Source organism: Saccoglossus kowalevskii, chromosome 5, assembly GCF_978046115.1.
Source record: "Saccoglossus kowalevskii chromosome 5, keSacKowa6.1, whole genome shotgun sequence".
In the NCBI taxonomy this organism is placed as follows: domain Eukaryota; kingdom Metazoa; phylum Hemichordata; class Enteropneusta; family Harrimaniidae; genus Saccoglossus; species Saccoglossus kowalevskii.
The window spans coordinates 18,017,750-18,045,595 of NC_140645.1; the positions used below are offsets into that span (position 1 = coordinate 18,017,750).

At 42.2% G+C, this 27,846-nt stretch overlaps 4 protein-coding genes across 4 annotated transcripts; 2 read left to right on the plus strand and 2 right to left on the minus strand.

Moving 5' to 3' along the window:
* The first annotated feature begins 1,327 nt into the window (after positions 1–1,327).
* Positions 1,328–4,803, plus strand: LOC102807246 (uncharacterized). Its single transcript, XM_085498769.1, has 8 exons — positions 1,328–1,495; positions 1,637–1,745; positions 1,947–2,169; positions 2,327–2,849; positions 2,945–3,131; positions 3,483–3,740; positions 3,836–4,007; positions 4,614–4,803. The coding sequence occupies exons 1-8, from the start codon at positions 1,328–1,330 to the stop codon at positions 4,801–4,803; spliced, it is 1,830 nt and encodes a 609-aa protein (XP_085354895.1).
* An 83-nt stretch (positions 4,804–4,886) lies between these two features.
* Positions 4,887–6,971, minus strand: LOC144358690 (uncharacterized). Its single transcript, XM_078012258.2, has 3 exons — positions 6,656–6,971; positions 5,599–5,814; positions 4,887–5,230 (listed from the first exon to the last, which is right to left on the minus strand). Exons 1-3 carry the CDS (start codon positions 6,898–6,900, stop codon positions 4,972–4,974), a joined length of 720 nt encoding a protein of 239 aa, XP_077868384.1. The 5' UTR covers positions 6,901–6,971; the 3' UTR covers positions 4,887–4,971.
* A 13,406-nt stretch (positions 6,972–20,377) lies between these two features.
* On the plus strand, positions 20,378–23,220 carry LOC146745832 (uncharacterized). The gene is made up of 6 exons (XM_085498770.1): positions 20,378–20,586; positions 20,744–21,266; positions 21,362–21,548; positions 21,900–22,157; positions 22,253–22,424; positions 23,031–23,220. The coding sequence occupies exons 1-6, from the start codon at positions 20,378–20,380 to the stop codon at positions 23,218–23,220; spliced, it is 1,539 nt and encodes a 512-aa protein (XP_085354896.1).
* An 83-nt stretch (positions 23,221–23,303) lies between these two features.
* On the minus strand, positions 23,304–25,317 carry LOC146745833 (uncharacterized). Its single transcript, XM_085498771.1, has 3 exons — positions 25,073–25,317; positions 24,016–24,231; positions 23,304–23,647 (listed from the first exon to the last, which is right to left on the minus strand). Exons 1-3 carry the CDS (start codon positions 25,315–25,317, stop codon positions 23,389–23,391), a joined length of 720 nt encoding a protein of 239 aa, XP_085354897.1. The 3' UTR covers positions 23,304–23,388.
* Between the last annotated feature and the right edge of the window lie 2,529 nt (positions 25,318–27,846).

Below are 27,846 nucleotides of genomic sequence, written 5' to 3' on the forward strand. Positions count from 1 at the left end.
TCACGTACGGCACCCAATCGCCTAGCTTCACGCCACTACACGTCTTCCCCTCGGCCACCTGGCATCCCCAAAAAAGGATGCTTAATAACCGAGCTTATTACGTGCAGAGAACATGAAACCCGTCCACGCGATCCGCGCCACACAGCGTGGCCAGAATGCGGCAAAGGCCTTCAGATCTGGCTGTAGTAGGATGGTGAAAGTAATGGTACAGCATTGTAACAGTGAATAAGTACTGAGAAATAATTCTAAACTCATAGTTGCTGTCGACATAGGAAGTAAAGTAAGCAAATAACACCGAATAAACGGCAAGGTAAAGACTATGTCTAATTATAGTAAACACGTACTGCGTGCGTGACTCGAACCGGCGCTCGCGTACGGCACCCAATCGCCTAGCTTCACGCCACTACACGTCTTCCCCTCGGCCACCTGGCATCCCCCAAAAAGGATGCTTAAAGTGTACACTGAACGCTAGATTTTATTTCATTTTCTGCTATCTTGTATTTAAATATCAAACACCAGAAATTTGTTTTAAAATCCGATGACTCATTTACGAAATATAGCGGATTCTGTTAAAATCGCACGTAAGCTCCCCCCGTTTGACCTCGTTTACATGACCTCTTGGATGTGACGTCATAAGTGTGACCGCCCTGTTCAGTTTGCCGCCATTGATATGTAAACCGTATGTAAATGTCGTTCGTGATCAGCTGTGTTATTGTTGATTTTCGTGTATGTTCTACGGTTTTATTTTAGTGATATTGCAACCAAAGACGCGAACTGTTGCGTTTGGGATTTTTTTTTATTCATTTGAGCTTCGTATTTAAACTAGTAATGTCAAGTCGTTGTGACAGACGAGGTAAACGCTGCGTTGCTTTCGGGTGCTGGAACACGAACCTTGACGGTGTTTCGCTTCACGCATTCCCCCTCGACAGACCGTCTTTGAGCAAACTTTGGACGAAGTTTGTTCGGGTGAAGAGAGCTAAATGGCATGGTCCTACGAAGCATTCCGTGCTTTGCTCAGTCCATTTCACAGACGAGTGCTATCCGGCAAAATACAAGTTTATGCGTGCGATGGGACAAGTTCCCGGAAGAAAAACTTTGCACAAAGATGCCGTGCCAACAATTCATACCGGTGTCCTGGCGGAGAGTATTAGTAACAAGACTGATACAAGTCCAGCGTATCCGGCTGTGTCAACACCTAAAAGGCCAAGGATTGCTTTTCTTAAAAGAGAAAATGCTAAGGTAGGTATTTGTATTCGTTCATGTTCGACTATGTGCCGCGCACTGAATTTACCGCGAGTATGTTTACGTTTACACATAACGACTGTCTATGGCGGTAATGCTATTACGTACGTTCACTTGTCTGTTTTGTTCATACATTATTATTTGTAATCATTGTTTGATACAGGTAACTCTGCAGTATTCGGAGGACACCCATGACGAGGACACAAGCCACCAAGTACAGGACACTGATTCTCTTACCGACAGCTCTATTCAGGTACTGAACATTTGCGAGAAACTTGCATGAAAAACATGTATGTACATAAATGTATTCTATAAACAGCGTCTTGGTGTGTTTATATTAGTGTGTTTATAAATAAATAAATAATCACTTCCTAAATTTTGTTTCACATTTAAGACTTTAACCAAGGCTAAGACTGTTAGAACATATGGTACTCAAATATCTTACAAGCAGCCTAATAAGAGAAGTGTGCGTGTACAAGTAAGGCCCTTTGGATCAAATAAAGGTATGTATTGTATGTGGGGAGGCTAGGAGAATATTTTATGTTGAAAATATTTTTTTCTCGTATCTTGACAATGAATATATTTTTTTTCTCTTACCCTCAGATTTTTTTTAAAAAAAGTTCTCCATCACACTGCCAGGTTTTCAGATGGGACAATTACATTTGGTATTGTATTTGAACTTGACTGTGTTATTTGCATTACAGTTTGCCAGACAGAGATGTTGCATCCTCCAGAAAGAAGAAGCGTTCAAGTACAATGTGATCTCCTGAAACCAAACCAAACAATACAAGTACAAGAACCACCCCCAGACAATGAACTTGACACAACTTGGTCAAGTTCAGAGTCCAATGCAACAACTGATTCTGATGAAACGTATGAACAGTCAGAATGTGAATCACAAGCTTCATATTCGAGTGCTGATGATTGGTAAGTTTTAATAAAATTATAAAATATAAATGGGAAAATTTGTGAATCAAAGTAGGTAAACATGGTGAGCATTGAGTAGCTTCAGATCACACGGTTTATGGTAAAATAAAATATGTTATACAATAAATATAGTTTAGTTTATTTCTCTTAATTATAGGTGTATGCAGAAAAATAGATTGTTTGTTGTTGGGGAAGCTCAACTCATGAATTTATTCCACACATGTACCAGACGCTCTTCACCTACATTAGGTGAAATCACACACATATGTGGCACAATGGTAAGAGTGGAGCAGAATTGTGTTTTTTGTGGACTAAGCACAAAATGGAACAGCCAATCCATGATAGGTTCCATTCCAAGTGGAAATCTTAGACTTTCTTGTGGAATTTTGTTAGCTGGGGCATTAGCATCAAAAACTTTACGTGTCCTACAGTTTATGAATATGCCAAGTATTTCAACGGATACTTTCATGAAACATCAAAGGTACTACCTCCAACCAGCAGTAATGGAAGTATGGGGAAACATGCGTGGAAAGTACATTGATGATGCACTTCAAAATGGAAGGTCACTTTGCATAGGTGGAGATGGGAGGTGTGACACCCCTGGCCATAGTGCTAAATTTGGCTCATATTCAGTCATGGACCTTGATAATGGTACTATGATTGACATACAGCTTGTGCAGGTATTTATACATTTTACTTACCAAGTACCTCGTTTTATGTAAACACCAATCTAGTAACAATTTATAATTAAATTGAATCTATTGTTTATATTCAGAGTAACGAGGTGAAAAGTAGCTGCCACATGGAGAAGGAAGGTTTGGCAAGGAGTGTGGCATTTTTACAGGGTCAAGGTATTAATATCTACAAAATAGTCACAGACCGTCATGTTCAAATAATTAAATGGGTCAGAGAGAACATGACAGATACTCAACACTGTGTGGATGTGTGGCATGTTGCTAAAGGTAAGCAGTTTTCTCTCCCCACAATCTTTGAGAGCAGCTGTTTTATCATGCTTAAACATTTTTCCATTGTTCTATTGGTATGCAAATGATCCACTGTTATCCGTGGTCTATTGATATCAAAAATTGATGGGTACTAGGGTAGAACAGATTATTTTAGATGAAATTGTTAATCCTTGTAGGATATTTTCAATTTATTTTAGTCAAATACAGCATCAGTGATATTGATAATATTCAATATTTAGAGCAATTTAAGTGCAATTTTATAACATGACCAGCAAATTACCTTGCAACAGTTCAACTATAATCATGACTGAAAACACAGAATACTGATGATAGGATTTATTCCTTAAGGTCTACAGAAAAAAATGCTAGCTCTTTCTAAAGAGAAAGAGTGTGGTATATTACAAGACTGGATCAAAAGTGTCACCAATCATCTTTATTGGACTGCTGCCTCAACACCTGATGGAAATGGTGATTTGATGATGGACAAATGGACATCTGTTGGAAACCACATCCAAAATATTCATGAGGGGCATGGAACTTTCTTTCCCAGATGTGAACATGACGATTTAACAAGACAAGAGAGAAGAAAGCGATGGTTAAAACCAGGTATTTCTCTCTTATTCACATTTTAACACACTTTGACTAGGATGGTATATGTATGCTGTTATTATAATGCCTAAATATTATATATATATTTCCAGGAACTAAACCCTTAGAGAAATTGATAACGCTCCTCAATTCTCGACAAATGAAGAAAGATATACCTAAGTTGTCAACAATACAACAGACTTCAGAACTGGAAGGATACCATTCTGTGGTGAATCAGTTTGCCCCAAAGATGCATGGGTTCTCATACAATGGAATGATGTGCAGGTAACTGCGTACTTGTATTAATCAACATTGAAAATAAACAAGTAACTTTGCGGTCAAAAGAGCTTTGTTGTAATATACTGTGAGTTGGAAACGTAGGCTGGAGTGATGTTGATAAAGATTGGCACCATAAAAGAAACTTGTCATTGTATTATTTCACAATGTGTACCCCCCAAAAAACTACCTTCCAACTGGTACAGTTGTCTAATAGCAGCAAAATATATTAACATTGAAATGACGACCTGAAATTCAACATTTTTGAAAAAACATTGGCCCTGGTAGTTCTGGCTAACAAATTAGTAGATTAAATTAGTACAAATATCATAAGTTTTATCACATTAAATTCTACAATCAAACAGAGAACAACATATTGTTTACAAATCAACAGGTTTGGAGACCTGTGTAATACACAAGTTCTCATTACTGTCTTTGACTTTAATTATTTACTGACAGGTCTTATCCCTATGATAGAGCCTTCTAACTTCAAAAGTTAGCAATCACAATTGATGTAGTATGTAACAAGTATTCTAACACTCAGAATTTGTAATTCTATTAAGTCCTTAGTGGTAAAATACAGTATATCATAATGCATGGTTGTTTTATTTATAGGCTTGTCTTGGCAGCAATGCATTATAATGAAAATGGTGGGCGACATGCTGCTGTTACTAAGCAGGGAAATCCTTGCTATAAAATAACTTATCCAAAATTTAAAAAAGGCAGTTACACAGTGCGTCAAGTAAAGACAGAACCTACCTTCAGTAAGTACTGGTATAAAATGTTCTACATGCATGTACACTAGCAGCTTTATATATTTGCATGACTGAAGCTACTTAAAATCACAACCACAGCTCAGTTTTTCAACAAATAAAACAATAACAATAATTAAAAAAATAAAATATTCTTTATTACAGATTATGTACAAAATGTGACAACTAATGTCACTGCAAGAGTGGTAAAATGTACCATGTCACAGGCAAAAGGTGATGTGTTGAACAAAGTACCTCCTGCACTCTGCAGTGAGTTCAAAAGACCGAATAAAGAAGTGGCAGTTTCTGACTTTCAGTCGAGGTTTTTTAATCAACATAATTAAATCCCTGATAAACTCCATTCTGTGAAGGATATGTTTCTCTGATAAGATGAACTGCACATGATGGGAGTGGACATCTTTGCCTAAATATCCCCAGCACCATCGGACAAGTTGCCTGTAGGCAACATACCTGTATCTCCTGCAAGGAAAATAAATTGAATGTACAAATTCTGTCTACTGCACACAGTTTATTCCAACCTAATAAAATGCCTATACTTCTATTGGACATGAGAGAATACTGTTAGTACACAATTACAAATGTAATGTAGTTGGTATGGCCCTCAACAAAATACTGAGGTTCTGGTTGTACATATTTATGTGTCAACCATTTTCAGTTCACAAAGTTCAGAAATTTCTAGCAAAACATAATTGTAATTGGTCTGACATTCATTAACATTTATGCACATCTACCATAATACATTTTCAGTGTAACAAAAACCATGATATATTTTGTCCTAATAAAATTGTGTTCATACCAGACCAGTATGTGCGACTTTTAATACTTACTCAGAGGATTCTGGAATAGTTCCATGGTACTGTCTATATACATGATAAGCTGTTAGCAAAACATACTTGTCCAGACACACTGGCTTAAATCCAGGATGTTCTGCGATGCATGCTGTATTTGGAACTTCATCACAGACAGCTTTCACCTGCATTATTTCATAACAGCATCTACATTCCTCAGCAGAGGGCATGACATGGCATCTGTTACACTGACACCTGAATTATATAAACAACATATACTTGAAGCAGGTATCTCAGCAAAAATGAAATTTACTATCTTGTTATTTACCTCCTAAATACAGTATAATTATTTGTGAGAACAAATTATTACCATATCAGAACTATCAAAGGTAAATTGTCAAAATCTTAAGATTGATATTTTTTTGCATATTTTCAAAATCATTTATTCCTGACACTTGAAAATACGGTCTTCACCTTAATATTCATTAGGCATTACCTCTACGATATAGCACCACCCCACCCCAAGTCTCAAATAAAAAAACAAAAACATCACAGCAACTTATTGGGAATAAGTTTTTTAAGCCTCCTCCCAAATACTAACATTCTGGCCCCTTACAATTTAATTGTATGTGTTGTGGTTGTCATGATCTGTCTAATATAATGCTGGATGTCCAATATACAAGATAATTTCAATTTGGCTAATTAGTAAATGTCTTGCTTAAATTCGACTTTATAATTTATAATTACATCACAGTTGGGGATAGAGGGACTGTGATTACATGCATCACAAATATAAGCTCCTATGCATACAATTTAATCATAAATTGTAATTAACTACTAGGGCAATAATATGAAGCTTAAATGGTAGCTGTTGTGTCACCGATCGTATTGTACTGACTTGCAAATATAATGTCAACAGATACAGAAAATGAAATTAAACTTAGTGGGCTATGCATGTCTGAGTTCTGTGATTGAACGTAATCAGAACATTTCGTTCTGGGACTTAAACTACTCCGAAATACAGGTTAATAATTATTCAAAATATGCGGAACTCCGAAAGTTAATGTTATCAAAACCAGCTGATTCGACCACTTACCACTCGGTAGTATTCAGGCGATCGCCCAAAGCATCACCGACATCGTTTTCTTCAGCAGAATCACTGTGACTGTCGTCGTTAAATTCGGGCTCAAATTGGTAGGGCCGTATACCTCCGTCAACCGATGAACCCTCGACATCGAAGTCAGAAGACTCGTAATTCAACTCAAGCTCGCAATCACGGCTCTGCGACGACGCATCACTTGGAGTTGACGAACTTTCAGCACTATGAGTTGGCGACGCCATTATTCCTTAGGGTTATGTTTGGGTCACACTTGTGACGTCACAGATTTGACGCCCATAAATGACGCGGAGTTCCTGACAGACAAATGAGCATCGACGCACCGGTAAAAATGCTAACATTGATCGCCCATAACAAAGCTCATGGTGCGTGAATTTTGATGAAATTTTCGGTATTGTCACCAATTTATTTATTGAAATATAATATCTTTGACGAATTTATCGTTCAGTGTACACTTTAATAACCGAGCTTATTACGTGCAGAGAACATGAAACCCGTCCACGCGATCCGCGCCACACAGCGTGGCCAGAATGCGGCAAAGGCCTTCAGATCTGGCTGTAGTAGAATGGTGAAAGTAATGGTACAGCATTGTAACAGTGAATAAGTACTGAGAAATAATTCTAAACTCATAGTTGCTGTCGACATAGGAAGTAAAGTAAGCAAATAACACCGAATAAACGGCAAGGTAAAGACTATGTCTAATTATAGTAAGCACGTGCAAGGTAAAGAATATGTCTAATTATAGTAAACACGTACTGCGTGCGTGACTCGAACCGGCGCTCGCGTACGGCACCCAATCGCCTAGCTTCACGCCACTACACGTCTTCCCCTCGGCCACCTGGCATCCCCAAAAAAGGATGCTTAATAACCGAGCTTATTACGTGCAGAGAACATGAAACCCGTCCACGCGATCCGCGCCACACAGCGTGGCCAGAATGCGGCAAAGGCCTTCAGATCTGGCTGTAGTACAATGGTGAAAGTAATGGTACAGCATTGTAACAGTGAATAAGTACTGAGAAATAATTCTAAACTCATAGTTGCTGTCGACATAGGAAGTAAAGTAAGCAAATAACACCGAATAAACGGCAAGGTAAAGACTATGTCTAATTATAGTAAACACGTACTGCGTGCGTGACTCGAACCGGCGCTCGCGTACGGCACCCAATCGCCTAGCTTCACGCCACTACACGTCTTCCCCTCGGCCACCGGGCATCCCCAAAAAGGATGCTTAATAACCGAGCTTATTACGTGCAGAGAACACGAAACCCGTTCACGCGATCCGCGCCACACAGCGTGGCCAGAATGCGGCAAAGGCCTTCAGATCTGGCTGTAGTAGGATGGTGAAAGTAATGGTACAGCATTGTAACAGTGAATAAGTACTGAGAAATAATTCTAAACTCATAGTTGCTGTCGACATAGGAAGTAAAGTAAGCAAATAACACCGAATAAACGGCAAGGTAAAGACTATGTCTAATTATAGTAAACACGTGCAAGGTAAAGAATATGTCTAATTATAGTAAACACGTACTGCGTGCGTGACTCGAACCGGCGCTCGCGTACGGCACCCAATCGCCTAGCTTCACGCCACTACACGTCTTCCCCTCGGCCACCGGGCATCCCCAAAAAAAGGATGCTTAATAACCGAGCTTATTACGTGCAGAGAACATGAAACCCGTCCACGCGATCCGCGCCACACAGCGTGGCCAGAATGCGGCAAAGGCCTTCAGATCTGGCTGTAGTAGGATGGTGAAAGTAATGGTACAGCATTGTAACAGTGAATAAGTACTGAGAAATAATTCTAAACTCATAGTTGCTGTCGACATAGGAAGTAAAGTAAGCAAATAACACCGAAGAAACGGCAAGGTAAAGACTATGTCTAATTATAGTAAACACGTACTGCGTGCGTGACTCGAACCGGCGCTCGCGTACGGCACCCAATCGCCTAGCTTCACGCCACTACACGTCTTCCCCTCGGCCACCGGGCATCCCCAAAAAGGATGCTTAATAACCGAGCTTATTACGTGCAGAGAACATGAAACCCGTTCACGCGATCCGCGCCACACAGCGTGGCCAGAATGCGGCAAAGGCCTTCAGATCTGGCTGTAGTAGGATGGTGAAAGTAATGGTACAGCATTGAAACAGTGAATAAGTACTGAGAAATAATTCTAAACTCATAGTTGCTGTCGACATAGGAAGTAAAGTAAGCAAATAACACCGAATAAACGGCAAGGTAAAGACTATGTCTAATTATAGTAAACACGTACTGCGTGCGTGACTCGAACCGGCGCTCGCGTACGGCACCCAATCGCCTAGCTTCACGCCACTACACGTCTTCCCCTCGGCCACCTGGCATCCCCAAAAAAGGATGCTTAATAACCGAGCTTATTACGTGCAGAGAACATGAAACCCGTCCACGCGATCCGCGCCACACAGCGTGGCCAGAATGCGGCAAAGGCCTTCAGATCAGGCTGTAGTAGGATGGTGAAAGTAATGGTACAGCATTGTAACAGTGAATAAGTACTGAGAAATAATTCTAAACTCATAGTTGCTGTCGACATAGGAAGTAAAGTAAGCAAATAACACCGAATAAACGGCAAGGTAAAGACTATGTCTAATTATAGTAAACACGTACTGCGTGCGTGACTCGAACCGGCGCTCGCGTACGGCACCCAATCGCCTAGCTTCACGCCACTACACGTCTTCCCCTCGGCCACCTGGCATCCCCAAAAAAGGATGCTTAATAACCGAGCTTATTACGTGCAGAGAACATGAAACCCGTCCACGCGATCCGCGCCACACAGCGTGGCCAGAATGCGGCAAAGGCCTTCAGATCTGGCTGTAGTAGAATGGTGAAAGTAATGGTACAGCATTGTAACAGTGAATAAGTACTGAGAAATAATTCTAAACTCATAGTTGCTGTCGACATAGGAAGTAAAGTAAGCAAATAACACCGAATAAACGGCAAGGTAAAGACTATGTCTAATTATAGTAAACACGTGCTGCGTGCGTGACTCGAACCGGCGCTCGCGTACGGCACCCAATCGCCTAGCTTCACGCCACTACACGTCTTCCCCTCGGCCACCTGGCATCCCCAAAAAAGGATGCTTAATAACCGAGCTTATTACGTGCAGAGAACATGAAACCCGTCCACGCGATCCGCGCCACACAGCGTGGCCAGAATGCGGCAAAGGCCTTCAGATCTGGCTGTAGTAGAATGGTGAAAGTAATGGTACAGCATTGTAACAGTGAATAAGTACTGAGAAATAATTCTAAACTCATAGTTGCTGTCGACATAGGAAGTAAAGTAAGCAAATAACACCGAATAAACGGCAAGGTAAAGACTATGTCTAATTATAGTAAACACGTGCAAGGTAAAGAATATGTCTAATTATAGTAAACACGTACTGCGTGCGTGACTCGAACCGGCGCTCGCGTACGGCACCCAATCGCCTAGCTTCACGCCACTACACGTCTTCCCCTCGGCCACCGGGCATCCCCAAAAAGGATGCTTAATAACCGAGCTTATTACGTGCAGAGAACATGAAACCCGTTCACGCGATCCGCGCCACACAGCGTGGCCAGAATGCGGCAAAGGCCTTCAGATCTGGCTGTAGTAGGATGGTGAAAGTAATGGTACAGCATTGTAACAGTGAATAAGTACTGAGAAATAATTCTAAACTCATAGTTGCTGTCGACATAGGAAGTAAAGTAAGCAAATAACACCGAATAAACGGCAAGGTAAAGACTATGTCTAATTATAGTAAACACGTACTGCGTGCGTGACTCGAACCGGCGCTCGCGTACGGCACCCAATCGCCTAGCTTCACGCCACTACACGTCTTCCCCTCGGCCACCTGGCATCCCCAAAAAAAGGATGCTTAATAACCGAGCTTATTACGTGCAGAGAACATGAAACCCGTCCACGCGATCCGCGCCACACAGCGTGGCCAGAATGCGGCAAAGGCCTTCAGATCTGGCTGTAGTAGGATGGTGAAAGTAATGGTACAGGATTGTAACAGTGAATAAGTACTGAGAAATAATTCTAAACTCATAGTTGCTGTCGACATAGGAAGTAAAGTAAGCAAATAACACCGAAGAAACGGCAAGGTAAAGACTATGTCTAATTATAGTAAACACGTACTGCGTGCGTGACTCGAACCGGCGCTCGCGTACGGCACCCAATCGCCTAGCTTCACGCCACTACACGTCTTCCCCTCGGCCACCTGGCATCACCAAAAAAGGATGCTTAATAACCGAGCTTATTACGTGCAGAGAACATGAAACCCGTTCACGCGATCCGCGCCACACAGCGTGGCCAGAATGCGGCAAAGGCCTTCAGATCTGGCTGTAGTAGGATGGTGAAAGTAATGGTACAGCATTGTAACAGTGAATAAGTACTGAGAAATAATTCTAAACTCATAGTTGTGGTCGACATAGGAAGTAAAGTAAGCAAATAACACCGAATAAACGGCAAGGTAAAGACTATGTCTAATTATAGTAAACACGTTCTGCGTGCGTGACTCGAACCGGCGCTCGCGTACGGCACCTAATCGCCTAGCTTCACGCCACTACACGTCTTCCCCTCGGCCACCGGGCATCCCCAAAAAAGGATGCTTAATAACCGAGCTTATTACGTGCAGAGAACATGAAACCCGTCCACGCGATCCGCGCCACACAGCGTGGCCAGAATGCGGCAAAGGCCTTCAGATCTGGCTGTAGTAGAATGGTGAAAGTAATGGTACAGCATTGTAACAGTGAATAAGTACTGAGAAATAATTCTAAACTCATAGTTGCTGTCGACATAGGAAGTAAAGTAAGCAAATAACACCGAATAAACGGCAAGGTAAAGACTATGTCTAATTATAGTAAACACGTACTGCGTGCGTGACTCGAACCGGCGCTCGCGTACGGCACCCAATCGCCTAGCTTCACGCCACTACACGTCTTCCCCTCGGCCACCTGGCATCCCCAAAAAAGGATGCTTAATAACCGAGCTTATTACGTGCAGAGAACATGAAACCCGTCCACGCGATCCGCGCCACACAGCGTGGCCAGAATGCGGCAAAGGCCTTCAGATCTGGCTGTAGTAGAATGGTGAAAGTAATGGTACAGCATTGTAACAGTGAATAAGTACTGAGAAATAATTCTAAACTCATAGTTGCTGTCGACATAGGAAGTAAAGTAAGCAAATAACACCGAATAAACGGCAAGGTAAAGACTATGTCTAATTATAGTAAGCACGTGCAAGGTAAAGAATATGTCTAATTATAGTAAACACGTACTGCGTGCGTGACTCGAACCGGCGCTCGCGTACGGCACCCAATCGCCTAGCTTCACGCCACTACACGTCTTCCCCTCGGCCACCTGGCATCCCCAAAAAAGGATGCTTAATAACCGAGCTTATTACGTGCAGAGAACATGAAACCCGTCCACGCGATCCGCGCCACACAGCGTGGCCAGAATGCGGCAAAGGCCTTCAGATCTGGCTGTAGTACAATGGTGAAAGTAATGGTACAGCATTGTAACAGTGAATAAGTACTGAGAAATAATTCTAAACTCATAGTTGCTGTCGACATAGGAAGTAAAGTAAGCAAATAACACCGAATAAACGGCAACGTAAAGACTATGTCTAATTATAGTAAACACGTACTGCGTGCGTGACTCGAACCGGCGCTCGCGTACGGCACCCAATCGCCTAGCTTCACGCCACTACACGTCTTCCCCTCGGCCACCGGGCATCCCCAAAAAGGATGCTTAATAACCGAGCTTATTACGTGCAGAGAACACGAAACCCGTTCACGCGATCCGCGCCACACAGCGTGGCCAGAATGCGGCAAAGGCCTTCAGATCTGGCTGTAGTAGGATGGTGAAAGTAATGGTACAGCATTGTAACAGTGAATAAGTACTGAGAAATAATTCTAAACTCATAGTTGCTGTCGACATAGGAAGTAAAGTAAGCAAATAACACCGAATAAACGGCAAGGTAAAGACTATGTCTAATTATAGTAAACACGTACTGCATGCGTGACTCGAACCGGCGCTCGCGTACGGCACCCAATCGCCTAGCTTCACGCCACTACACGTCTTCCCCTCGGCCACCTGGCATCCCCAAAAAAGGATGCTTAATAACCGAGCTTATTACGTGCAGAGAACATGAAACCCGTCCACGCGATCCGCGCCACACAGCGTGGCCAGAATGCGGCAAAGGCCTTCAGATCTGGCTGTAGTAGAATGGTGAAAGTAATGGTACAGCATTGTAACAGTGAATAAGTACTGAGACATAATTCTAAACTCATAGTTGCTGTCGACATAGGAAGTAAAGTAAGCAAATAACACCGAATAAACGGCAAGGTAAAGACTATGTCTAATTATAGTAAACACGTGCAAGGTAAAGAATATGTCTAATTATAGTAAACACGTACTGCGTGCGTGACTCGAACCGGCGCTCGCGTACGGCACCCAATCGCCTAGCTTCACGCCACTACACGTCTTCCCCTCGGCCACCGGGCATCCCCAAAAAGGATGCTTAATAACCGAGCTTATTACGTGCAGAGAACATGAAACCCGTTCACGCGATCCGCGCCACACAGCGTGGCCAGAATGCGGCAAAGGCCTTCAGATCTGGCTGTAGTAGGATGGTGAAAGTAATGGTACAGCATTGTAACAGTGAATAAGTACTGAGAAATAATTCTAAACTCATAGTTGCTGTCGACATAGGAAGTAAAGTAAGCAAATAACACCGAATAAACGGCAAGGTAAAGACTATGTCTAATTATAGTAAACACGTGCAAGGTAAAGAATATGTCTAATTATAGTAAACACGTACTGCGTGCGTGACTCGAACCGGCGCTCGCGTACGGCACCCAATCGCCTAGCTTCACGCCACTACACGTCTTCCCCTCGGCCACCGGGCATCCCCAAAAAGGATGCTTAATAACCGAGCTTATTACGTGCAGAGAACATGAAACCCGTTCACGCGATCCGCGCCACACAGCGTGGCCAGAATGCGGCAAAGGCCTTCAGATCTGGCTGTAGTAGGATGGTGAAAGTAATGGTACAGCATTGTAACAGTGAATAAGTACTGAGAAATAATTCTAAACTCATAGTTGCTGTCGACATAGGAAGTAAAGTAAGCAAATAACACCGAATAAACGGCAAGGTAAAGACTATGTCTAATTATAGTAAACACGTACTGCGTGCGTGACTCGAACCGGCGCTCGCGTACGGCACCCAATCGCCTAGCTTCACGCCACTACACGTCTTCCCCTCGGCCACCTGGCATCCCCAAAAAAGGATGCTTAATAACCGAGCTTATTACGTGCAGAGAACATGAAACCCGTCCACGCGATCCGCGCCACACAGCGTGGCCAGAATGCGGCAAAGGCCTTCAGATCTGGCTGTAGTAGGATGGTGAAAGTAATGGTACAGCATTGTAACAGTGAATAAGTACTGAGAAATAATTCTAAACTCATAGTTGCTGTCGACATAGGAAGTAAAGTAAGCAAATAACACCGAATAAACGGCAAGGTAAAGACTATGTCTAATTATAGTAAACACGTACTGCGTGCGTGACTCGAACCGGCGCTCGCGTACGGCACCCAATCGCCTAGCTTCACGCCACTACACGTCTTCCCCTCGGCCACCTGGCATCCCCAAAAAAGGATGCTTAATAACCGAGCTTATTACGTGCAGAGAACATGAAACCCGTCCACGCGATCCGCGCCACACAGCGTGGCCAGAATGCGGCAAAGGCCTTCAGATCTGGCTGTAGTAGAATGGTGAAAGTAATGGTACAGCATTGTAACAGTGAATAAGTACTGAGAAATAATTCTAAACTCATAGTTGCTGTCGACATAGGAAGTAAAGTAAGCAAATAACACCGAATAAACGGCAAGGTAAAGACTATGTCTAATTATAGTAAACACGTGCTGCGTGCGTGACTCGAACCGGCGCTCGCGTACGGCACCCAATCGCCTAGCTTCACGCCACTACACGTCTTCCCCTCGGCCACCTGGCATCCCCAAAAAAGGATGCTTAATAACCGAGCTTATTACGTGCAGAGAACATGAAACCCGTCCACGCGATCCGCGCCACACAGCGTGGCCAGAATGCGGCAAAGGCCTTCAGATCTGGCTGTAGTAGAATGGTGAAAGTAATGGTACAGCATTGTAACAGTGAATAAGTACTGAGAAATAATTCTAAACTCATAGTTGCTGTCGACATAGGAAGTAAAGTAAGCAAATAACACCGAATAAACGGCAAGGTAAAGACTATGTCTAATTATAGTAAACACGTGCAAGGTAAAGAATATGTCTAATTATAGTAAACACGTACTGCGTGCGTGACTCGAACCGGCGCTCGCGTACGGCACCCAATCGCCTAGCTTCACGCCACTACACGTCTTCCCCTCGGCCACCGGGCATCCCCAAAAAGGATGCTTAATAACCGAGCTTATTACGTGCAGAGAACATGAAACCCGTTCACGCGATCCGCGCCACACAGCGTGGCCAGAATGCGGCAAAGGCCTTCAGATCTGGCTGTAGTAGGATGGTGAAAGTAATGGTACAGCATTGTAACAGTGAATAAGTACTGAGAAATAATTCTAAACTCATAGTTGCTGTCGACATAGGAAGTAAAGTAAGCAAATAACACCGAATAAACGGCAAGGTAAAGACTATGTCTAATTATAGTAAACACGTACTGCGTGCGTGACTCGAACCGGCGCTCGCGTACGGCACCCAATCGCCTAGCTTCACGCCACTACACGTCTTCCCCTCGGCCACCTGGCATCCCCAAAAAAGGATGCTTAATAACCGAGCTTATTACGTGCAGAGAACATGAAACCCGTCCACGCGATCCGCGCCACACAGCGTGGCCAGAATGCGGCAAAGGCCTTCAGATCTGGCTGTAGTAGGATGGTGAAAGTAATGGTACAGCATTGTAACAGTGAATAAGTACTGAGAAATAATTCTAAACTCATAGTTGCTGTCGACATAGGAAGTAAAGTAAGCAAATAACACCGAAGAAACGGCAAGGTAAAGACTATGTCTAATTATAGTAAACACGTACTGCGTGCGTGACTCGAACCGGCGCTCGCGTACGGCACCCAATCGCCTAGCTTCACGCCACTACACGTCTTCCCCTCGGCCACCTGGCATCACCAAAAAAGGATGCTTAATAACCGAGCTTATTACGTGCAGAGAACATGAAACCCGTTCACGCGATCCGCGCCACACAGCGTGGCCAGAATGCGGCAAAGGCCTTCAGATCTGGCTGTAGTAGGATGGTGAAAGTAATGGTACAGCATTGTAACAGTGAATAAGTACTGAGAAATAATTCTAAACTCATAGTTGTGGTCGACATAGGAAGTAAAGTAAGCAAATAACACCGAATAAACGGCAAGGTAAAGACTATGTCTAATTATAGTAAACACGTTCTGCGTGCGTGACTCGAACCGGCGCTCGCGTACGGCACCTAATCGCCTAGCTTCACGCCACTACACGTCTTCCCCTCGGCCACCGGGCATCCCCAAAAAAGGATGCTTAATAACCGAGCTTATTACGTGCAGAGAACATGAAACCCGTCCACGCGATCCGCGCCACACAGCGTGGCCAGAATGCGGCAAAGGCCTTCAGATCTGGCTGTAGTAGAATGGTGAAAGTAATGGTACAGCATTGTAACAGTGAATAAGTACTGAGAAATAATTCTAAACTCATAGTTGCTGTCGACATAGGAAGTAAAGTAAGCAAATAACACCGAATAAACGGCAAGGTAAAGACTATGTCTAATTATAGTAAACACGTACTGCGTGCGTGACTCGAACCGGCGCTCACGTACGGCACCCAATCGCCTAGCTTCACGCCACTACACGTCTTCCCCTCGGCCACCTGGCATCCCCAAAAAAGGATGCTTAATAACCGAGCTTATTACGTGCAGAGAACATGAAACCCGTCCACGCGATCCGCGCCACACAGCGTGGCCAGAATGCGGCAAAGGCCTTCAGATCTGGCTGTAGTAGAATGGTGAAAGTAATGGTACAGCATTGTAACAGTGAATAAGTACTGAGAAATAATTCTAAACTCATAGTTGCTGTCGACATAGGAAGTAAAGTAAGCAAATAACACCGAATAAACGGCAAGGTAAAGACTATGTCTAATTATAGTAAGCACGTGCAAGGTAAAGAATATGTCTAATTATAGTAAACACGTACTGCGTGCGTGACTCAAACCGGCGCTCGCGTACGGCACCCAATCGCCTAGCTTCACGCCACTACACGTCTTCCCCTCGGCCACCTGGCATCCCCAAAAAAGGATGCTTAATAACCGAGCTTATTACGTGCAGAGAACATGAAACCCGTCCACGCGATCCGCGCCACACAGCGTGGCCAGAATGCGGCAAAGGCCTTCAGATCTGGCTGTAGTACAATGGTGAAAGTAATGGTACAGCATTGTAACAGTGAATAAGTACTGAGAAATAATTCTAAACTCATAGTTGCTGTCGACATAGGAAGTAAAGTAAGCAAATAACACCGAATAAACGGCAACGTAAAGACTATGTCTAATTATAGTAAACACGTACTGCGTGCGTGACTCGAACCGGCGCTCGCGTACGGCACCCAATCGCCTAGCTTCACGCCACTACACGTCTTCCCCTCGGCCACCGGGCATCCCCAAAAAGGATGCTTAATAACCGAGCTTATTACGTGCAGAGAACACGAAACCCGTTCACGCGATCCGCGCCACACAGCGTGGCCAGAATGCGGCAAAGGCCTTCAGATCTGGCTGTAGTAGGATGGTGAAAGTAATGGTACAGCATTGTAACAGTGAATAAGTACTGAGAAATAATTCTAAACTCATAGTTGCTGTCGACATAGGAAGTAAAGTAAGCAAATAACACCGAATAAACGGCAAGGTAAAGACTATGTCTAATTATAGTAAACACGTACTGCATGCGTGACTCGAACCGGCGCTCGCGTACGGCACCCAATCGCCTAGCTTCACGCCACTACACGTCTTCCCCTCGGCCACCTGGCATCCCCAAAAAAGGATGCTTAATAACCGAGCTTATTACGTGCAGAGAACATGAAACCCGTCCACGCGATCCGCGCCACACAGCGTGGCCAGAATGCGGCAAAGGCCTTCAGATCTGGCTGTAGTAGAATGGTGAAAGTAATGGTACAGCATTGTAACAGTGAATAAGTACTGAGACATAATTCTAAACTCATAGTTGCTGTCGACATAGGAAGTAAAGTAAGCAAATAACACCGAATAAACGGCAAGGTAAAGACTATGTCTAATTATAGTAAACACGTGCAAGGTAAAGAATATGTCTAATTATAGTAAACACGTACTGCGTGCGTGACTCGAACCGGCGCTCGCGTACGGCACCCAATCGCCTAGCTTCACGCCACTACACGTCTTCCCCTCGGCCACCGGGCATCCCCAAAAAGGATGCTTAATAACCGAGCTTATTACGTGCAGAGAACATGAAACCCGTTCACGCGATCCGCGCCACACAGCGTGGCCAGAATGCGGCAAAGGCCTTCAGATCTGGCTGTAGTAGGATGGTGAAAGTAATGGTACAGCATTGTAACAGTGAATAAGTACTGAGAAATAATTCTAAACTCATAGTTGCTGTCGACATAGGAAGTAAAGTAAGCAAATAACACCGAATAAACGGCAAGGTAAAGACTATGTCTAATTATAGTAAACACGTACTGCGTGCGTGACTCGAACCGGCGCTCGCGTACGGCACCCAATCGCCTAGCTTCACGCCACTACACGTCTTCCCCTCGGCCACCTGGCATCCCCAAAAAAGGATGCTTAATAACCGAGCTTATTACGTGCAGAGAACATGAAACCCGTCCACGCGATCCGCGCCACACAGCGTGGCCAGAATGCGGCAAAGGCCTTCAGATCTGGCTGTAGTAGGATGGTGAAAGTAATGGTACAGCATTGTAACAGTGAATAAGTACTGAGAAATAATTCTAAACTCATAGTTGCTGTCGACATAGGAAGTAAAGTAAGCAAATAACACCGAATAAACGGCAAGGTAAAGACTATGTCTAATTATAGTAAACACGTACTGCGTGCGTGACTCGAACCGGCGCTCGCGTACGGCACCCAATCACCTAGCTTCACGCCACTACACGTCTTCCCCTCGGCCACCTGGCATCCCCAAAAAAGGATGCTTAAAGTGTACACTGAACGCTAGATTTTATTTCATTTTCTGCTATCTTGTATTTAAATATCAAACACCAGAAATTTGTTTTAAAATCCGATGACTCATTTACGAAATATAGCGGATTCTGTTAAAATCGCACGTAAGCTCCCCCCGTTTGACCTCGTTTACATGACCTCTTGGATGTGACGTCATAAGTGTGACCGCCCTGTTCAGTTTGCCGCCATTGATATGTAAACCGTATGTAAATGTCGTTCGTGATCAGCTGTGTTATTGTTGATTTTCGTGTATGTTCTACGGTTTTATTTTAGTGATATTGCAACCAAAGACGCGAACTGTTGCGTTTGGGATTTTTTTTTATTCATTTGAGCTTCGTATTTAAACTAGTAATGTCAAGTCGTTGTGACAGACGAGGTAAACGCTGCGTTGCTTTCGGGTGCTAGAACACGAACCTTGACGGTGTTTCGCTTCACGCATTCCCCCTCGACAGACCGTCTTTGAGCAAACTTTGGACGAAGTTTGTTCGGGTGAAGAGAGCTAAATGGCATGGTCCTACGAAGCATTCCGTGCTTTGCTCAGTCCATTTCACAGACGAGTGCTACCCGGCAAAATACAAGTTTATGCGTGCGATGGGACAAGTTCCCGGAAGAAAAACTTTGCACAAAGATGCCGTGCCAACAATTCATACCGGTGTCCTGGCGGAGAGTATTAGTAACAAGACTGATACAAGTCCAGCGTATCCGGCTGTGTCAACACCTAAAAGGCCAAGGATTGCTTTTCTTAAAAGAGAAAATGCTAAGGTAGGTATTTGTATTCGTTCATGTTCGACTATGTGCCGCGCACTGAATTTACCGCGAGTATGTTTATGTTTACACATAACGACTGTCTATGGCGGTAATGCTATTACGTACGTTCACTTGTCTGTTTTGTTCATACATTATTATTTGTAATCATTGTTTGATACAGGTAACTCTGCAGTATTCGGAGGACACCCATGACGAGGACACAAGCCACCAAGTACAGGACACTGATTCTCTTACCGACAGCTCTATTCAGGTACTGAACATTTGCGAGAAACTTGCATGAAAAACATGTATGTACATAAATGTATTCTATAAACAGCGTCTTGGTGTGTTTATATTAGTGTGTTTATAAATAAATAAATAATCACTTCCTAAATTTTGTTTCACATTTAAGACTTTAACCAAGGCTAAGACTGTTAGAACATATGGTACTCAAATATCTTACAAGCAGCCTAATAAGAGAAGTGTGCGTGTACAAGTAAGGCCCTTTGGATCAAATAAAGGTATGTATTGTATGTGGGGAGGCTAGGAGAATATTTTATGTTGAAAATATTTTTTTCTCGTATCTTGACAATGAATATATTTTTTTTCTCTTACCCTCAGATTTTTTTTAAAAAAAGTTCTCCATCACACTGCCAGGTTTTCAGATGGGACAATTACATTTGGTATTGTATTTGAACTTGACTGTGTTATTTGCATTACAGTTTGCCAGACAGAAATGTTGCATCCTCCAGAAAGAAGAAGCGTTCAAGTACAATGTGATCTCCTGAAACCAAACCAAACAATACAAGTACAAGAACCACCCCCAGACAATGAACTTGACACAACTTGGTCAAGTTCAGAGTCCAATGCAACAACTGATTCTGATGAAACGTATGAACAGTCAGAATGTGAATCACAAGCTTCATATTCGAGTGCTGATGATTGGTAAGTTTTAATAAAATTATAAAATATAAATGGGAAAATTTGTGAATCAAAGTAGGTAAACATGGTGAGCATTGAGTAGCTTCAGATCACACGGTTTATGGTAAAATAAAATATGTTATACAATAAATATAGTTTAGTTTATTTCTCTTAATTATAGGTGTATGCAGAAAAATAGATTGTTTGTTGTTGGGGAAGCTCAACTCATGAATTTATTCCACACATGTACCAGATGCTCTTCACCTACATTAGGTGAAATCACACACATATGTGGCACAATGGTAAGAGTGGAGCAGAATTGTGTTTTTTGTGGACTAAGCACAAAATGGAACAGCCAATCCATGATAGGTTCCATTCCAAGTGGAAATCTTAGACTTTCTTGTGGAATTTTGTTAGCTGGGGCATTAGCATCAAAAACTTTACGTGTCCTACAGTTTATGAATATGCCAAGTATTTCAACGGATACTTTCATGAAACATCAAAGGTACTACCTCCAACCAGCAGTAATGGAAGTATGGGGAAACATGCGTGGAAAGTACATTGATGATGCACTTCAAAATGGAAGGTCACTTTGCATAGGTGGAGATGGGAGGTGTGACACCCCTGGCCATAGTGCTAAATTTGGCTCATATTCAGTCATGGACCTTGATAATGGTACTATGATTGACATACAGCTTGTGCAGGTATTTATACATTTTACTTACCAAGTACCTCGTTTTATGTAAACACCAATCTAGTAACAATTTATAATTAAATTGAATCTATTGTTTATATTCAGAGTAACGAGGTGAAAAGTAGCTGCCACATGGAGAAGGAAGGTTTGGCAAGGAGTGTGGCATTTTTACAGGGTCAAGGTATTAATATCTACAAAATAGTCACAGACCGTCATGTTCAAATAATTAAATGGGTCAGAGAGAACATGACAGATACTCAACACTGTGTGGATGTGTGGCATGTTGCTAAAGGTAAGCAGTTTTCTCTCCCCACAATCTTTGAGAGCAGCTGTTTTATCATGCTTAAACATTTTTCCATTGTTCTATTGGTATGCAAATGATCCACTTTTATCCGTGGTCTATTGATATCAAAAATTGATGGGTACTAGGGTAGAACAGATTATTTTAGATGAAATTGTTAATCCTTGTAGGATATTTTCAATTTATTTTAGTCAAATACAGCATCAGTGATATTGATAATATTCAATATTCAGAGCAATTTAAGTGCAATTTTATAACATGACCAGCAAATTACCTTGCAACAGTTCAACTATAATCATGACTGAAAACACAGAATACTAATGATAGGATTTATTCCTTAAGGTCTACAGAAAAAAATGCTAGCTCTTTCTAAAGAGAAAGAGTGTGGTATATTACAAGACTGGATCAAAAGTGTCACCAATCATCTTTATTGGACTGCTGCCTCAACACCTGATGGAAATGGTGATTTGATGATGGACAAATGGACATCTGTTGGAAACCACATCCAAAATATTCATGAGGGGCATGGAACTTTCTTTCCCAGATGTGAACATGACGATTTAACAAGACAAGAGAGAAGAAAGCGATGGTTAAAACCAGGTATTTCTCTCTTATTCACATTTTAACACACTTTGACTAGGATGGTATATGTATGCTGTTATTATAATGCCTAAATATTATATATATATTTCCAGGAACTAAACCCTTAGAGAAATTGATAACGCTCCTCAATTCTCGACAAATGAAGAAAGATATACCTAAGTTGTCAACAATACAACAGACTTCAGAACTGGAAGGATACCATTCTGTGGTGAATCAGTTTGCCCCAAAGATGCATGGGTTCTCATACAATGGAATGATGTGCAGGTAACTGCGTACTTGTATTAATCAACATTGAAAATAAACAAGTAACTTTGCGGTCAAAAGAGCTTTGTTGTAATATACTGTGAGTTGGAAACGTAGGCTGGAGTGATGTTGATAAAGATTGGCACCATAAAAGAAACTTGTCATTGTATTATTTCACAATGTGTACCCCCCAAAAAACTACCTTCCAACTGGTACAGTTGTCTAATAGCAGCAAAATATATTAACATTGAAATGACGACCTGAAATTCAACATTTTTGAAAAAACATTGGCCCTGGTAGTTCTGACTAACAAATTAGTAGATTAAATTAGTACAAATATCATAAGTTTTATCACATTAAATTCTACAATCAAACAGAGAACAACATATTGTTTACAAATCAACAGGTTTGGAGACCTGTGTAATACACAAGTTCTCATTACTGTCTTTGACTTTAATTATTTACTGACAGGTCTTATCCCTATGATAGAGCCTTCTAACTTCAAAAGTTAGCAATCACAATTGATGTAGTATGTAACAAGTATTCTAACACTCAGAATTTGTAATTCTATTAAGTCCTTAGTGGTAAAATACAGTATATCATAATGCATGGTTGTTTTATTTATAGGCTTGTCTTGGCAGCAATGCATTATAATGAAAATGGTGGGCGACATGCTGCTGTTACTAAGCAGGGAAATCCTTGCTATAAAATAACTTATCCAAAATTTAAAAAAGGCAGTTACACAGTGCGTCAAGTAAAGACAGAACCTACCTTCAGTAAGTACTGGTATAAAATGTTCTACATGCATGTACACTAGCAGCTTTATATATTTGCATGACTGAAGCTACTTAAAATCACAACCACAGCTCAGTTTTTCAACAAATAAAACAATAACAATAATTAAAAAAATAAAATATTCTTTATTACAGATTATGTACAAAATGTGACAACTAATGTCACTGCAAGAGTGGTAAAATGTACCATGTCACAGGCAAAAGGTGATGTGTTGAACAAAGTACCTCCTGCACTCTGCAGTGAGTTCAAAAGACCGAATAAAGAAGTGGCAGTTTCTGACTTTCAGTCGAGGTTTTTTAATCAACATAATTAAATCCCTGATAAACTCCATTCTGTGAAGGATATGTTTCTCTGATAAGATGAACTGCACATGATGGGAGTGGACATCTTTGCCTAAATATCCCCAGCACCATCGGACAAGTTGCCTGTAGGCAACATACCTGTATCTCCTGCAAGGAAAATAAATTGAATGTACAAATTCTGTCTACTGCACACAGTTTATTCCAACCTAATAAAATGCCTATACTTCTATTGGACATGAGAGAATACTGTTAGTACACAATTACAAATGTAATGTAGTTGGTATGGCCCTCAACAAAATACTGAGGTTCTGGTTGTACATATTTATGTGTCAACCATTTTCAGTTCACAAAGTTCAGAAATTTCTAGCAAAACATAATTGTAATTGGTCTGACATTCATTAACATTTATGCACATCTACCATAATACATTTTCAGTGTAACAAAAACCATGATATATTTTGTCCTAATAAAATTGTGTTCATACCAGACCAGTATGTGCGACTTTTAATACTTACTCAGAGGATTCTGGAATAGTTCCATGGTACTGTCTATATACATGATAAGCTGTTAGCAAAACATACTTGTCCAGACACACTGGCTTAAATCCAGGATGTTCTGCGATGCATGCTGTATTTGGAACTTCATCACAGACAGCTTTCACCTGCATTATTTCATAACAGCATCTACATTCCTCAGCAGAGGGCATGACATGGCATCTGTTACACTGACACCTGAATTATATAAACAACATATACTTGAAGCAGGTATCTCAGCAAAAATGAAATTTACTATCTTGTTATTTACCTCCTAAATACAGTATAATTATTTGTGAGAACAAATTATTACCATATCAGAACTATCAAAGGTAAATTGTCAAAATCTTAAGATTGATATTTTTTTGCATATTTTCAAAATCATTTATTCCTGACACTTGAAAATACGGTCTTCACCTTAATATTCATTAGGCATTACCTCTACGATATAGCACCACCCCACCCCAAGTCTCAAATAAAAAAACAAAAACATCACAGCAACTTATTGGGAATAAGTTTTTTAAGCCTCCTCCCAAATACTAACATTCTGGCCCCTTACAATTTAATTGTATGTGTTGTGGTTGTCATGATCTGTCTAATATAATGCTGGATGTCCAATATACAAGATAATTTCAATTTGGCTAATTAGTAAATGTCTTGCTTAAATTCGACTTTATAATTTATAATTACATCACAGTTGGGGATAGAGGGACTGTGATTACATGCATCACAAATATAAGCTCCTATGCATACAATTTAATCATAAATTGTAATTAACTACTAGGGCAATAATATGAAGCTTAAATGGTAGCTGTTGTGTCACCGATCGTATTGTACTGACTTGCAAATATAATGTCAACAGATACAGAAAATGAAATTAAACTTAGTGGGCTATGCATGTCTGAGTTCTGTGATTGAACGTAATCAGAACATTTCGTTCTGGGACTTAAACTACTCCGAAATACAGGTTAATAATTATTCAAAATATGCGGAACTCCGAAAGTTAATGTTATCAAAACCAGCTGATTCGACCACTTACCACTCGGTAGTATTCAGGCGATCGCCCAAAGCATCACCGACATCGTTTTCTTCAGCAGAATCACTGTGACTGTCGTCGTTAAATTCGGGCTCAAATTGGTAGGGCCGTATACCTCCGTCAACCGATGAACCCTCGACATCGAAGTCAGAAGACTCGTAATTCAACTCAAGCTCGCAATCACGGCTCTGCAACGACGCATCACTTGGAGTTGACGAACTTTCAGCACTATGAGTTGGCGACGCCATTATTCCTTAGGGTTATGTTTGGGTCACACTTGTGACGTCACAGATTTGACGCCCATAAATGACGCGGAGTTCCTGACAGACAAATGAGCATCGACGCACCGGTAAAAATGCTAACATTGATCGCCCATAACAAAGCTCATGGTGCGTGAATTTTGATGAAATTTTCGGTATTGTCACCAATTTATTTATTGAAATATAATATCTTTGACGAATTTATCGTTCAGTGTACACTTTAATAACCGAGCTTATTACGTGCAGAGAACATGAAACCCGTCCACGCGATCCGCGCCACACAGCGTGGCCAGAATGCGGCAAAGGCCTTCAGATCTGGCTGTAGTAGAATGGTGAAAGTAATGGTACAGCATTGTAACAGTGAATAAGTACTGAGAAATAATTCTAAACTCATAGTTGCTGTCGACATAGGAAGTAAAGTAAGCAAATAACACCGAATAAACGGCAAGGTAAAGACTATGTCTAATTATAGTAAACACGTGCTGCGTGCGTGACTCGAACCGGCGCTCGCGTACGGCACCCAATCGCCTAGCTTCACGCCACTACACGTCTTCCCCTCGGCCACCTGGCATCCCCAAAAAAGGATGCTTAATAACCGAGCTTATTACGTGCAGAGAACATGAAACCCGTCCACGCGATCCGCGCCACACAGCGTGGCCAGAATGCGGCAAAGGCCTTCAGATCTGGCTGTAGTAGAATGGTGAAAGTAATGGTACAGCATTGTAACAGTGAATAAGTACTGAGAAATAATTCTAAACTCATAGTTGCTGTCGACATAGGAAGTAAAGTAAGCAAATAACACCGAATAAACGGCAAGGTAAAGACTATGTCTAATTATAGTAAACACGTGCAAGGTAAAGAATATGTCTAATTATAGTAAACACGTACTGCGTGCGTGACTCGAACCGGCGCTCGCGTACGGCACCCAATCGCCTAGCTTCACGCCACTACACGTCTTCCCCTCGGCCACCGGGCATCCCCAAAAAGGATGCTTAATAACCGAGCTTATTACGTGCAGAGAACATGAAACCCGTTCACGCGATCCGCGCCACACAGCGTGGCCAGAATGCGGCAAAGGCCTTCAGATCTGGCTGTAGTAGGATGGTGAAAGTAATGGTACAGCATTGTAACAGTGAATAAGTACTGAGAAATAATTCTAAACTCATAGTTGCTGTCGACATAGGAAGTAAAGTAAGCAAATAACACCGAATAAACGGCAAGGTAAAGACTATGTCTAATTATAGTAAACACGTACTGCGTGCGTGACTCGAACCGGCGCTCGCGTACGGCACCCAATCGCATAGCTTCACGCCACTACACGTCTTCCCCTCGGCCACCTGGCATCCCCAAAAAAAGGATGCTTAATAACCGAGCTTATTACGTGCAGAGAACATGAAACCCGTCCACGCGATCCGCGCCACACAGCGTGGCCAGAATGCGGCAAAGGCCTTCAGATCTGGCTGTAGTAGGATGGTGAAAGTAATGGTACAGCATTGTAACAGTGAATAAGTACTGAGAAATAATTCTAAACTCATAGTTGCTGTCGACATAGGAAGTAAAGTAAGCAAATAACACCGAAGAAACGGCAAGGTAAAGACTATGTCTAATTATAGTAAACACGTACTGCGTGCGTGACTCGAACCGGCGCTCGCGTACGGCACCCAATCGCCTAGCTTCACGCCACTACACGTCTTCCCCTCGGCCACCTGGCATCCCCAAAAAAGGATGCTTAATAACCGAGCTTATTACGTGCAGAGAACATGAAACCCGTCCACGCGATCCGCGCCACACAGCGTGGCCAGAATGCGGCAAAGGCCTTCAGATCTGGCTGTAGTAGAATGGTGAAAGTAATGGTACAGCATTGTAACAGTGAATAAGTACTGAGAAATAATTCTAAACTCATAGTTGCTGTCGACATAGGAAGTAAAGTAAGCAAATAACACCGAATAAACGGCAAGGTAAAGACTATGTCTAATTATAGTAAGCACGTGCAAGGTAAAGAATATGTCTAATTATAGTAAACACGTACTGCGTGCGTGACTCGAACCGGCGCTCGCGTACGGCACCCAATCGCCTAGCTTCACGCCACTACACGTCTTCCCCTCGGCCACCTGGCATCCCCAAAAAAGGATGCTTAATAACCGAGCTTATTACGTGCAGAGAACATGAAACCCGTCCACGCGATCCGCGCCACACAGCGTGGCCAGAATGCGGCAAAGGCCTTCAGATCTGGCTGTAGTACAATGGTGAAAGTAATGGTACAGCATTGTAACAGTGAATAAGTACTGAGAAATAATTCTAAACTCATAGTTGCTGTCGACATAGGAAGTAAAGTAAGCAAATAACACCGAATAAACGGCAAGGTAAAGACTATGTCTAATTATAGTAAACACGTACTGCGTGCGTGACTCGAACCGGCGCTCGCGTACGGCACCCAATCGCCTAGCTTCACGCCACTACACGTCTTCCCCTCGGCCACCGGGCATCCCCAAAAAGGATGCTTAATAACCGAGCTTA

Excerpts from the sequence above, each read along its gene's own strand:
- LOC146745833 (XM_085498771.1), bottom strand. The coding sequence starts at position 25,317 with ATGGCGTCGCCAACTCATAGTGCTGAAAGTTCGTCAACTCCAAGTGAT. Across the intron at positions 24,232-25,072 it reads CGCCTGAATACTACCGAGTG|GTGTCAGTGTAACAGATGCC; the intron begins GTAAGTGGTCGA and ends TATATAATTCAG. Across the intron at positions 23,648-24,015 it reads ACTATTCCAGAATCCTCTGA|GAGATACAGGTATGTTGCCT; the intron begins GTAAGTATTAAA and ends TTTTCCTTGCAG.
- LOC144358690 (XM_078012258.2), bottom strand. The coding sequence starts at position 6,900 with ATGGCGTCGCCAACTCATAGTGCTGAAAGTTCGTCAACTCCAAGTGAT. Across the intron at positions 5,815-6,655 it reads CGCCTGAATACTACCGAGTG|GTGTCAGTGTAACAGATGCC; the intron begins GTAAGTGGTCGA and ends TATATAATTCAG. Across the intron at positions 5,231-5,598 it reads ACTATTCCAGAATCCTCTGA|GAGATACAGGTATGTTGCCT; the intron begins GTAAGTATTAAA and ends TTTTCCTTGCAG.
- LOC102807246 (XM_085498769.1), top strand. The coding sequence starts at position 1,328 with ATGGCGGTAATGCTATTACGTACGTTCACTTGTCTGTTTTGTTCATAC. Across the intron at positions 1,496-1,636 it reads TTACCGACAGCTCTATTCAG|ACTTTAACCAAGGCTAAGAC; the intron begins GTACTGAACATT and ends TTCACATTTAAG. Across the intron at positions 1,746-1,946 it reads GCCCTTTGGATCAAATAAAG|TTTGCCAGACAGAGATGTTG; the intron begins GTATGTATTGTA and ends TTTGCATTACAG.
- LOC146745832 (XM_085498770.1), top strand. The coding sequence starts at position 20,378 with ATGTTGCATCCTCCAGAAAGAAGAAGCGTTCAAGTACAATGTGATCTC. Across the intron at positions 22,158-22,252 it reads AAAGCGATGGTTAAAACCAG|GAACTAAACCCTTAGAGAAA; the intron begins GTATTTCTCTCT and ends ATATATTTCCAG. Across the intron at positions 22,425-23,030 it reads TACAATGGAATGATGTGCAG|GCTTGTCTTGGCAGCAATGC; the intron begins GTAACTGCGTAC and ends TTTTATTTATAG.